The 12,568-nt window shown below is 39.9% G+C and overlaps 2 protein-coding genes across 7 annotated transcripts in view; one reads left to right on the top strand and one right to left on the bottom strand.

Moving 5' to 3' along the window:
• Positions 1–112: 112 nt before the first annotated feature.
• Positions 113–11,160, bottom strand: BCCIP (BRCA2 and CDKN1A interacting protein). Of its 2 annotated transcripts, XM_087767965.1 has the most exons (8): positions 10,412–10,476; positions 9,278–9,337; positions 7,720–7,794; positions 6,961–7,041; positions 5,704–5,799; positions 4,976–5,163; positions 3,491–3,668; positions 113–525 (listed from the first exon to the last, which is right to left on the bottom strand). In XM_087767965.1, the coding sequence occupies exons 2-8, from the start codon at positions 9,281–9,283 to the stop codon at positions 355–357; spliced, it is 795 nt and encodes a 264-aa protein (XP_087624091.1). In that variant the 5' UTR covers positions 9,284–9,337; positions 10,412–10,476; the 3' UTR covers positions 113–354. The 2 variants fall into 2 exon arrangements, with proteins under 2 accessions (XP_087624091.1, XP_009474043.2); XM_009475768.2 differs by lacking the exons at positions 9,278–9,337; positions 10,412–10,476 and adding an exon at positions 10,952–11,160.
• The window catches only part of UROS (uroporphyrinogen III synthase), a 27,202-nt gene continuing 25,679 nt past the window's right edge, over positions 11,046–12,568 (top strand). For 4 of the 5 annotated variants that reach the window (XM_087767969.1, XM_087767968.1, XM_087767970.1 and 1 more), the window contains exon 1: positions 11,046–11,184. The gene's annotated coding sequence lies outside the window, so the exon portion shown is untranslated. The other variant, XM_087767967.1, reaches the window with a different exon arrangement.

The following is a 12,568-nucleotide window of genomic DNA, read 5'->3' as shown; positions in this document are numbered from 1 at the left end:
AGAAACACCTAGGAAAAGCACTTTTCTTAACAAAAGGAGTTGCATGCATTGTTTCGTAACAAAAATGTACGATTTAGGTTTGGTTATAAACATATTGAGCAGATCTTCAAGCTTCCTTGTAACATTGGGTTTTTATTGACTCCTTCATGATGACACCAAAGTATAACAAGATACAATATTTAAAAATATTAATTTGCTGGATATTTTCAGTTGTACCACCTACTTGTCTTCTAAGCGTACAGAGGAAGCATTTGAGCAGTACAAAACCATTAACTCAATAGCAGTCTTCCGAAAATATTGTGAAGTCATAGCTCTGCATGGCTGCTTTATAAAAAATGGTGTTTATAGGAAAGTTCAGAGTGACAGATAGTCTTTGAGTTTATCCATAATTACATTAATTCCACCAGCTGGAACTATCATAACAGTCCGCAAAGGTTTCATTGGTACATCATCAAAGGACCATCTGCCGCCCAAACAGGTGTCACTTTCCTCTTGCACAGAGTAGCTGAACTTCAGAAGGGCTTTCTAAACAACAGAAATAAATGCATTAGGATTAAATTTTTTAATTAGCATGAATTATGAATATTATTAAATATAAAAAATTTTAATTAGCATGAAGCACGAATACATCATCTAAACAAAGTAAAAATAATGACCCTATTATGCACATGCTTACTAAGAAGTTATTTTCATCCCTCTCAAAAGGTCCACCAAAAAAACCTACAAGAGAATCTATTATTAAGTATTTTAAACTATTTGCTTTTCACAGAATTTATATAATTCATATTCAATTCTAAAATGATTGCTATCATTCTTCAAATAGGTAGGTGTCCATAATGTGTATTATTTCTTTTCAGTGATATATAGTGCATACAGATAGAACAGTCCTTTTTTATTAGCTTTCCCAGACAAAATCCCTGATGGATAAGAAAAATTTACCTAACAAATGTTTCCAGTTCTCACACAAGTCAGATCAAGAAATATGAACTGAACTCCAAAGCAGAAAAACTTACCTAACCTCTTCCCTTTGCAGGGAAAATTAAGATCCAGTCTCCTTTTAGGATTGCTATTTACTAACAGTATCTCCAGGTTGTAAATTTAATTTTGGAAGAACCATCAAATTAATTGAGTGGCTTTGCTCAAGAACAAACAATTTGAGCAATGGAGGCCCTAAACCTTTAATCAATTCCAAGTCTGGTTATAATAGAGCTTTTCTTCTGCTCCCTCAATAACATTTTAAGGAACAGAATAAAGCACAGGGAACTGACAAGCGCAAAAAGGCTTCTCTGTTTTATATGGCTCTAAGTGTCTGCCTCACCGCATTTCATACTACTTTATTGCAACCTAATTAACGTTATGTGTGATTAGGGAGGATATACACTCCAACACTAATTTAACACATATACATTATTAAGTACAGAGACCCACGTAATCTAATATCCTCCATGATGTTTAAAATGAATTTGTTAAAAACACTAGAAAGACCGTTAAAAAGAAAAGCATGTTCAGTTTGAGTCTGTCAGCTTGAGTTGGAAATTATTGCAATTTAGATAAAAGCACACAATTAGTCTTTAAAATGCCACTCAAAATAACAAAACAGAGATAAATACAAAATAGGCCTTCTAGAACATAACACCCCTGGACACATGGGCATCACAGGCTTCTCCCCTTCAGTTTTTCAGTAACAGGTTTACAAAGAGTTCAAGTTCAGTTGGTAAAGCTGCTGGGGCAGAAACACAAAAAGAAAATCCCAAACTTGTTACTGCACAGAGGCTACGACAGTATTCCCTATAGCTAACAATGAATTCACCCGCTTACATTTTTCTTCCCAAGAAATAAAATTACAGCCATATCATAGCCTCTAACAGACAACATCATGAATGACTACAAACAGAAGCCTTTGCCATTAACCATACGATGCATGTGCAAGTACTTTGTCCTGTAGACACTGCCAGAAATGAAAAACAATGGGCTCCTGACAAAGCAGTAATATTGTAGAATAGTATTTTTTAAAGCTTTGAAAAAAAAAATAAAGAACAATGAAAAATTCTTCGCATTTCAAAGTACATTTTTAATTTCATTTCCTGCATCTTCCCCTCTGCTGATTTGGCTTGGGACCAGCAGGATTGTTTAGACTTAGGAAACAGGAAGTAATATTTTCATCTCAGTATTTTAGCACTATTTACTAATATACTTGTCCTGAGTAGAATAGAGACAGAAAAGGGAAGTGATAAGTATTTGTTTGGATCTCCAAAAGTTTTTTATTCTGAGCATTTTTTGAAAAGAACAGGTATCCAAAGGAAACAGATAATTCAGCTTTCTACATAATACCAACAACGATGACACAAATGCAGAGCTTTGCATCTGTTAAGTTTCTTAGGAAGAGATCTCAGAGAAATGCATTTAACCGCATTATCAAATCTAAATAAAGCCTCAACAGCTGTTTTTTCTGACACAGGACAGAGGCAAGAAAAAGAGATCTGTGTATGTAACATGAATTGCAGATGCTGATCAAGAGTCTAACGAGAGATTCCTCTGCATTTTTTTGAATCTTTATTCTTCGAAGTGCTTAAAGCTGTGACACATGATTAAGTTAGAGCACCCTTGCAAGCTAACACCAGTTGTTTGAGCTGCCACTCTTAAACACCACTTGTGATGTAAATCATGTTAGCTTGAATCTCACTGACAGGTATTCAAGGTAACCTGCACTTCCTGCGATTCGCACACCCCGCAGCCAGTCTCCTCCCTTCAGCTGACACCGCCATTTAACAAGTCTTTCACATTTCTTATTATTCAGATTAAAGAAGACAACTGCACTGTTCTAAAACAAAAGGAATTTCAAACTTCTGTAAACTCAGAAGGCCTGGAACATGCTGCTGAATTCAAAATCCAGATTTATTACCATTTTTTCATCCTAAAAATGTGGACATTCCATTGACAGTATTTCAACAAGTCTGACAATTATTACATTCAATTCAATCTCTTCAGCATTGCTATATGAGTAAAGAGATGAGTTTAATTCTCTGAGGCCAAGGCACTGGCCTCAAGACAAAGTAACACCTGATCATTCCCCTAAAGTCTCTGCTTATTTCAGGTGTTTTTTGCATTTTTCCACTATCCTCATAGCACTGGAGACCCCATCAGGTAGCAATGCTGCCACAGGCAGTCTACGCCACACCATCTTACAGTCAGGTTAATTGTCACCTGATACAAATAACATATGAGTAAATTCATGCCAATACAGAGGATTAATTTAATAATTTGGACTTATGGATGGCACACCTCTCCATGATTCTCTTCATAGGTGTTGTGTTGAATACACAAAAATAGCTTGCTTGCTCACCTCTCTCTCTATAAAAGCTGGATTTAATTGAAAAGATATGTGATCATATCTTTTTAAAAGCCCCCCTTGAATTTAAGGTGAAACACCTTTTTTGCTGATACATAAAGAAAAATAAACATTTTAAATTAAAAGAATCACATATGTTACCTCATAAAAGAATTCTTCCTCTGCATTTGCAAACATTAATTCCTCCTTCTGCTGATTGCTCCCTTCCCTCCTCTTAGAATTGCTCTTTGTGGCTTCTGTAAAGGTCTTGCTGATAAGAAGATAGTAGTGGCACTTTCCACAAGGTTTGTTTGTCCTCTGCGCCTCAGTCAGCTCTTTCCTAAAGATAAATAAATGTTTACACATACAATTTAAACTCTCAACAAGTGTATAAGTAAACCTTATAACGTATTAATACAGAAAGGATATTCATACTGTGGCCTATTCTTTTACAAGTGCCTCAGAAAGTAAATTTTGCATACACATTCCTAGTACTTAAAACATAGTATCTGCACTTTTAAATAAAAATATGGATGTCTTTCCACACCTCACAATATAACCCTTTTTTCCCCAGAAACTTGATCACAGTAGAGAGTCTGTGAAATGATTCTAAGTGCAACTCTCCTGAAAATAGATCACATTATCCCTTCCGTGAGGAACTATAACTGAAAAGCCAGAAGATACTCTTGCCCACCCTTGTGTTAAACATGTGGTCACTGCAACACTCCAAAACCTTTAAGACAAAGAGGCTGAGACCTGAATTTGAGTGGTGACAAGTGCTGTGCTAGCGGTAAACCTCAAAGCCAGGCCTTCAAGCACCTCATTTCTTTCTTTAAAAACCTTTCTGACCAACCCTATCAACATGTTTTCTTTCATACCAAAGCAGTAATTTCTTAAAGGTCTATTTTACTGTTTAAATGAGCCATGACAGCAGTCAACTTAATCTGACTTCTAATCTCACCTCACACAAGAGAAAAGAAAAAGGAAAAAAAAAAAATCTTCCTTTGATTACTGGAGTTCCTTATCCAACATAACTTCCTGGCTCTCAACATGGCACTAAAACAATATAATGCTGTATCTCAGTGGATTCATTTACTTACTGTCACCCAGCCTATGATACAAATCCATGAAATGATAGAGATCAACCAGCACCTAACCTGCTTCACTCATTTACTTGAAACTAATCAAAACACTGCATATGGTTTTCATGGGCCAGAACTCATCCACCTCAGTCCGAATCTTCCATTAGAGCCAGACATTAACACGAGCAGAAACATCCTAGTTGCTCATCATCAGCATGCTATAAAAAAGTTCTCATTTTTAAATTTTCCTAGATCAATATGAAAATAATCTGCAACAGAAAGATAAACTACAATATACACACGGCTATTTCTGCAGTAGAACGGCACATATTCTTAAATGATTTCCTCTATCCTAAAGTATAGAGTTTGAAAGCCTAAAATTATAAAAAAATATTAAAAAATTAACTAGAGACCTTGCATGACATGAAAATATTTCTTTCTGTTCATGTCTTACTTATATCTATAGTATCACCTATTTTAACATAGTTCTGTATATGTATGATTTCTGAAAAAATATGAAAAGTACTATTCAACATCATGTCAAAAAAAACCCAAACAAACTTACTGAAGCTGCTGGTGCATGGGCAGAGCAATCTGCGGTGGTACATTAATGAATCTTTCACTTAGGAGAAGACCCACAGGCTTAGTATCGTCATTTAGGAGCTTATTTAGTTGTTCAACTACATGCTGTTCACAGCTCTTCTCACACCGACTTAGAATCAGCTCTTTGATTTGTTCAGCACACTGTGTACCCTAGAATCAAAAGGTATATTTTCTTTACATTATAGAATAACTATTTACACCAGAAAACCTTGAATGTGAACTTCAAGGGAATATTCTACAGGCCTATTGGCAATTTCCTTAAGCGGTCTCTAAAGCACTGTACAGTTTCTCTGAAATTATTTACCAACCCTGAAGCTGAGGGCAAACAAAGGTTCTTAACTGACAGGAATGCAGCTAGGAGCTGCAACACCAGTACGCTCAACAGGAAAACTCAGAAGCTGCGAAAGATGAAAGTGAAGAATACAAGAAGCCGACAGCTCAGTTACCCTGGAACTACTTATTAGACCTCGTTTTAACTCTCTGTTCCACTCTTTGCTTTATGTTTGACCTTCAGCAAGTTACGCAGGACTAAATCCAAAAGAAAGCTAAGCGATGTGCAACTTTTTACGACCATAGTCCTCCATGGTGGAATTCAAAATCCTGATCTGGCTCTCTAGGCTTGTTATACAGGCAGAAAAGCAGGACACGGTCTCACTTATTACTGTCTAGATGTTAATGAGGAATACCAACCTTCCTTTCCGTTAAGTTTAAGCAGCTTATAAAACCAAAGACTTCATCATCATCCTCATCGTCGTCATCACTACTGTCTTCTTGGACTTCTGCTTGCTATTCAATGAAAGAAAAAGTAACAACTTATATTGACATTCTATTTCCACTCTCTGCAGCAAGAAATGTTTTTCTTTCCAGAAGATGCTCGGCATATGACAACCATCTAGGTAATTTGCACAAACATACAACCTACAAATTCTGGTTACGGTTATGAAAGTGACGCATCATTGAACGTCTTGCGTGCTTAGAGCCAGCTATATAGAGAGCCAGCTATATAGAGAGCCAGGTCATGTATCTTCTACAGCAGAATCTTTTGAAAGGCACTAAAATTTGATAGCTCACATATAATAAGCAGCATCTCGGTGCAAGGGATGGCAATATCTTAAGCAAAACCAATTTTCTTCAGTTTCTAACGTAGGGAAATAAACCTGCAAAGTCTTAAAAACCATAGAGCAGTAGAGCTTTGATAGAGAGTGAAACAAAAAGCTCAACAAAACTCCGCAATAAAACTTGGGGAAAGAACTGGGCGTCATGCAGTTGTAATATAAGGATCACGTTCATCTTGGGCAGAAAAACTGTTGGCACAGGACAAAAAGGGAAAGTATAGCAACGATACCAGGCAACATGGTAAAACAGCACAACTGCGCCATGGGGGCAGCATGTTTGGGTTTGAAAGCAACGTGTCCGTGACATCTTGAGCACTATACAGTACCGAACAGCTTCCTTAGCCAGCAGTAACTCAGGAGCCTCTGCAGAGTGCTCCACTGCCATAGCAGAAGTTGCTCAGGACTCATTTCAGGATCCTTTCCTATGTCCAAAGAACTCTGCACAAAAGGAAACTGCATGCGGGATATTTTTGGTCTATATCTCTGTACATCCTGAGAATGTAGGGAAATTGCAAGGTCCTATTCCTTATGGAGATGGTAATAAATTTCTCTACAGCATTTACAGCATTATTACTCTACTATAACAAAATTCAGGTAGAAAAGTGAAGCACCTTCCATATGTAGAAAGAAATCAACAAAATAATCAATCAAATCCCTTGTTTGGTTGAAAGTAGGCACGGAAAATTTCAGCTCCCATAGAAGAATTATTCTCAAAGCAAAAAAGCAAGAAAGCATATAAATCACAAAGACAGGACCCCCTTCTGAAAGTCTGTTATGTCACTTCAACATAAAAAGTATTGTACTTCATTTACAAACGTAAATTCTGTCTTACCTTGATGATGCTTCCAATATGATTCTGTTGTATTAATATATCAGTTAATTCAGCAGTGTTAACAGGAGCTTTGAGAAATAACTGGAAAATAAGAAACAAGTAGTAAGAAGTTTTAGGCCTGATGAGGTATCATAGGCCACTTAGTAGAAGATAAAGTCAGTAATTTCTCTAAGTTGTTATGCAACACTCTTCTATTTTTAATTTCCATTTAGTGAGTTTGTTTAGTTAACTTCCTTCAATACAATACTATAAAGACTGAAAATCAGCTTCAAGCGCCTGCTTCTCGACCCTCCACAAGCTGGCATTTTGCATACCTGGTATCCGTTTGAGTTTGGTAAGATCTGAATGCTTGCTGAGCATAGCCTTACAACAGAGGCAGCCAAAAGAAGACGGGAAGCTGCCACGTTGAACAGACACATTACTTGTTTGTCTGGTTTTTAAGGGCTGTAATTTACAAAAAAAAACCCTCCAGGAAGCTGATTAACATTGAAGGAGGTTTTTCTGGGCAGCAACTAACAGAATGAAGACGGAAAGATTATACACACTGTGGAAGAACAGCCCTACAGTTCACTGGGTAAAGTTCTTGAAACCATGGTTTAGGAGACACATGTTCACTGTGGCTGTAATTAATCTTCATGAGCTGAAGCACAGTAAAAACTATGAATCAATACAAATAATGTGAACTGATGACTTTGCGTAACTCTTTAGATATTATTTATTAAGGGACATATCAACCAAGCTAACAAGAAGACAAAGTACCTGTTGTAGTAACTTCTTTATCCCATTATAGTCATTGTCTGATATGGAATGTGCTTCGAATTCAATATTCACCTCCTATGAAGAAGTAAAATAGAGAATATCAAACATACTGGCAAGAAACTATATCAAAACAAAGCTAAACTGTAAGAAACTTGAAGACAAGTAATGGTCAACATCAGAAATGGAACTTATTTCCATATTTCAGTAATCTCAGCAATTGTTATAGTTTCTTCTGTAATCTTTAGAGAGCATCTGTGAAAGTAACTTTTTAGAACTAACTTACAAATTGTGTTGTGAACAAACCTTTAATGCTTTGTTCCTGCAATCTGGTTCACACAATTATATTTACTGTAGCCACATAGACTCTTACTGTAGAAAGGTTTGATCCAGGCAGTTAAACTCTTAAAACCGCAGGATTGGAGTGTAACGCCTTGGCTAAAGATGAAGATTGCTGCAGACATTTAAATAATTACATCCCAAACCCTACTTCTGCTATTTCCTCAAATCCTAATGGTATCATTAACCCCACTCTGGAAGTCTGCTCAGTAGGCACACGATGAGACCCACTCACAGCAAAAACTGAATGTGAACTCCTGCTTCTCTTTCCAGAACAAATGCTGCATGCTGACCAAATGTTTTTACTGGTATTCTATATTAATAGTACTGCCTGCCAAGGTTGCCTTGCCTACCTATTCTTCTGTGAACTGCTGTTCAAGATCAAACAAAATTACTTTGCCTTTTAATTGTCAATTTGGATTCCACCTTCTGAACAATCTACACAACTGAACCTTACTTTTGTCACCAGTTAAGGTTCCTAACTCTCTCCAATCCCATATTGAGGTCATGGTCTTTAATGTCCACTGGGAGACCAGCCTTAAAGGCCTGTTTACAATGTAGAAAACAGGTATACAACCACTTGGGGGAGTAATAAAAATCAGGAGACATGCTCAGATATTCTTCTATGGTCTAGTAAAGCAATGAAGCTCTATAGAGGCAACTGAGAGCACATTATTTACCTATATAAGAAAACAGATTGTATCTTTGGTGTATACAGCATTCACTCCTGGCATCCAGGAACTTTTTGACTGCTTTAAAATTCAAGGATCTCACTGAATGATTAAGCCAGTAAATTCTGAACAAAACACCGTTTACGGTGGTTCTGCATGTTGTGCAAATCACAGCCATAAAACTGATATAAACCCCAGGAGCACTAGGTGTTCTAACACTCGTTTTGCTTCATGGCTTTTCCACTACCCAAAATAACAGCCTGGTATGAGGGAGTTTACAAACCCTTCATCTTTCATCCTTTTTTAAAAAAAAAAAGGGCAAATAAAGACTCGTCATATATTGTCCTGCCTTGCTACTGTGCACTTATTCTCTTCCCCTTGCATTGCATCCAAAGCAAAGCAAGAGCCCACAGAGCAAGCTGTTTTATGCAACAATACTCTGCTACATACAAAAATACAGCAGCAAGCAGCAACCAGGCCCCATTTTGCGATCACGTTGCTGTTCTCAGATTGACAAAACTAACACATGCTCCATCGTATGAAGGAAATACCTGCATAAAGGAAAAGACTGTCCTTTTTCCACCTGAAGCGGAAAGAGATGACGGGAGAGGCTAGTACGGCAAAAATAAAAATGCTGAGAATTACAGAGAAACAAACACCCTTTAAGTACACGATTGTACAAATTTCTAAGTTTGCACAGTTATAAATGTTCTGTACATTTCTTTAATATTAGCAATGCACACTTTGATGTCTTATACAAGAACTGAGGGAAACTCAATATATCTCTGCATCAAGACTTCCAAACTAAAATAGATGTAATAGTGACATATCATCCTCAAAACCTGGACTACTAAATTAAGCATTATAGTGCAAATTTTATCCAGTGCACAAACAACTGCAACTAAAACACAGTAGCGCACAGCAGCGCAGGACACACAGAAGCCATCCTCAAAACCTCTGTCACTGAAGACTCAAGAAACTTCATCCATAAACACCACACTAAAAACCACTGTCCTACCTACATTATGCAGGAATGCTGAGCACCTCAAAAAAAAAAAAAAAAAAAAAGGATTATTGCCATTAGCTTTGATACAAGGTGTTATATCAGTTTACAAACACTAAACAGCACACAAAATACTAGCGGTGCTGTTCAAGAAATTTTCATAAATGTATGTGAGGTCAAACTAAGCCATTTACCATGTGTGCCACGTTAAACGTGCTTTTCCATCGTGTTAGTATGACTGATGACACAATTAAACCTACACTTTTTATACTGACATAGTTTTTAAAAAAGGTACTTTTTTTTTATTTGCTAGCAAGCTAACTAGCCTCATCTAAGAAAAAGAAAGTGAAGTTCTAATGTAAACAATGTTAGCAAAATATTTAATTTGAAATGTACAAGGTTAAAGCACATGGATAGTTCTGGTTTTTAACTCTTTAAGTTCTGTTAAAATGACAGATTGCCTTGTCACTCTAAGATTTTAATAAGAGTTCAAACTCAGTGCCTATCTCTTCCTTTCCTAGAAAGGGGGGGGCTCCCCCAGTGTTGTGTTTCACAACCAAATACATTTTCACATATGTCCAGGTGCAGATATATACAGGGGGAGAGAACTCAGAAAAGAAATTAAAATTTTATTTCCATGAGATCTGGTGTTTTTTCTTCTTTTTTCCCCCCACTTTCTTACACAAAAAGGAAACTAAAACGAATCTTCTGCGCTGGAAGCGTTATTTTGAAGTGGCTGCATCCAGTCCCACGCAAGAACAGACGTGGACAGGCTACGTGCAAGGGCCAAGTCTGCACAACTGACTGCGGCCTCGGGGACTCCAACGTCAAAAAAAGAAGAAAACAAAAAAAAAATGTAAGACTCTCAACAACAATTACCTGAGTACACTCTACATCACCGATTACCGACATAGGCCAACATGTCACCTACGCCTTACCACAGTAACCCGACCCGCGGGTGCCGGGCAAGGGGCTCCACAGGGGGACAACCCCCCTCCTCAACAGCTCCCAGTCTCGGCTTCGTGAGCCCGCTCGTATCTATCGTTTTACAACCGATTTTAGTCACAGTGGATCCAGAGGGGAGGGGAGGGGAAGGCCGCGGAGGAGGGCAGGGGATGGCCGTGAGGCGGGCACCGAGGCCCCGGGAGGGGCGGGCGGGCGCAGGCCCCGCACGCTGCGTGAAGGCCGCGGGCGCCGGAGGGGCCCCGCTCCCCCCGCTCACCTCATCGATCCTCTCCTCCTCCTCCTCAGAGTCCGACCCCGAGTCCGGCTCCGACTCCGGCTCCGAGCCGCTCTCCCCGGCGGGGGGCTGCGGCTGTGCCCGCCGCTTGGCCGGCGTGGCCATGCTACCGCGGCGCGCAGGCGCTCGGCAGCCGGAAGGCCGCGGCGGAGGGAGCGGCTTCAGGCAGGCGCGGTGCCCGCTCGGGGCGGCCCGGCTGCCGGCCCTGCGCCTAGGTGAGGGCCGGGGTGGGCCGGGATCCTCAGCAGGGCCCGGGGCGGGGAGCCGTGGTCACGGTCGGGCCGGGGCAGAGCGGGCTGCGGGCTTGCAGTGGGGCAGCACCGCCTCCGCCTGTGTGGTGACCGCGGCAGAGCTCTCCGGGCGGGAACTGGGGTATGTCGTGCCTGTCCGCGGTGAATCGCAGGGAGAGGCTGCGTTAAACCGCGAAGGGGCGAGGGTCCCGGGGAGGGCAGCCGGGCCCGTCGGGGCGTGTGGGGAGCGGGGGGGACACACGTCCCGGGCCGCCGCTCTCCTCGCTCCTGAAAAACCCGGGATTCCCTCTTTGTGCTGCTGGTGTCACCTGCTTTGAAAGAAATAGAGTGTTCTAGGAGAGTCATCCGGACTCTGCCGGGACTCAAAATGCACTTGAAAAGGATCCGTGGGAGTGTGGGGCGTTAGTTGTCGCAGCTCCCTGCCCCGCTGAAGCACCCTCTGTCCAAGGCAAGCCAAAAAATTGCCCCCCGCGACAAATGTCCTCACGCTTCACCTGCCCTCAGCACCTCTGTTCTCGGCCTGCTTCTGTCCAAGCTTGTAAAGAAAGCCAGACAGAGGCTGAAATAAAGTACGGGGGCCTATAAGCCTGTCCTGAGCATCTGTGACATTAGCCAAATTATTGAAAGCCAAATTAAAAAAAGGAATCAAGTGCTTACTGCTTACTTAAAAAATTAATTCCCAGACTAGTTGTAGATAATTCCAGACAAACAAACAGAAAAGGCAGTGAGGTAGAACACAGTAAACACAATGGAAATGTGATTTTTATAAAAATATCGATCAGGAAAATGTGTTGAAAAATCCTAAGCAGTAAAAGTGTAGAAGTGGCCATTAATGTTTGAGCTCATTCATGCTCATTCATGTTCCATTTAAGCCTTCATGTCTGGTTAATGAAGAAAGGTAGATGTTAAGGAGGTCATTGGCAGAAGAAGCTTGAGCGTTCGCTATTGCCAGCCAGAAGAAATGCAAGGCACACAGGGCCTGGGATGTAATTTTGGCTTTATAAATACAATCCAAATAGGTTAGAATTTCCCTGTCTCTTTCAGGTATCAAATGTGTCTGTGTTTATATTTTTATCATTTTTTGAGGGCTGTGTCTGCTCTGGGAGCATTTAGGTCATTGCCAAAATATGAATACTGATGCACAGGGAAAAAATACAGTGTGGAGAAAGATGTATTGGCAAAGCCCTTTACTGCTGCAGTAAAACTGCCTCTGTGGGGATGCAATCTGCATCTATATACAGTTTTCCATTTTATTTTTGAAACTTTATCACTCAAGAATGACACTAATGACTAACATTGCATTTGGTAAAAATCCACGATGTAGTCGAAAGGTCTGAGTCCTTTGCTG

The sequence above is a fragment of the Nipponia nippon genome, unplaced genomic scaffold (assembly GCF_047370975.1).
Source record: "Nipponia nippon isolate SJK-2023a ecotype South Korea unplaced genomic scaffold, ASM4737097v1 scaffold_3, whole genome shotgun sequence".
In the NCBI taxonomy this organism is placed as follows: Eukaryota; Metazoa; Chordata; class Aves; order Pelecaniformes; family Threskiornithidae; genus Nipponia; species Nipponia nippon.
The sequence above is the reverse complement of the archived record's forward strand: the minus strand, read 5'-3'. Positions and strand labels throughout refer to the sequence as shown.

Bases quoted from the DNA above. Each gene is read 5' to 3' on its own strand.
- BCCIP (XM_009475768.2), bottom strand. From the start codon at position 11,074: ATGGCCACGCCGGCCAAGCGGCGGGCACAGCCGCAGCCCCCCGCCGGG. The intron at 5,800-6,960 runs GTAAGACAGAAT...TTCATTGAATAG, and splicing joins ATATTGGAAGCATCATCAAG to CAAGCAGAAGTCCAAGAAGA. The intron at 3,669-4,975 runs GTAAGTTTGTTT...ATTTATCTTTAG, and splicing joins CCCATGCACCAGCAGCTTCA to GAAAGAGCTGACTGAGGCGC.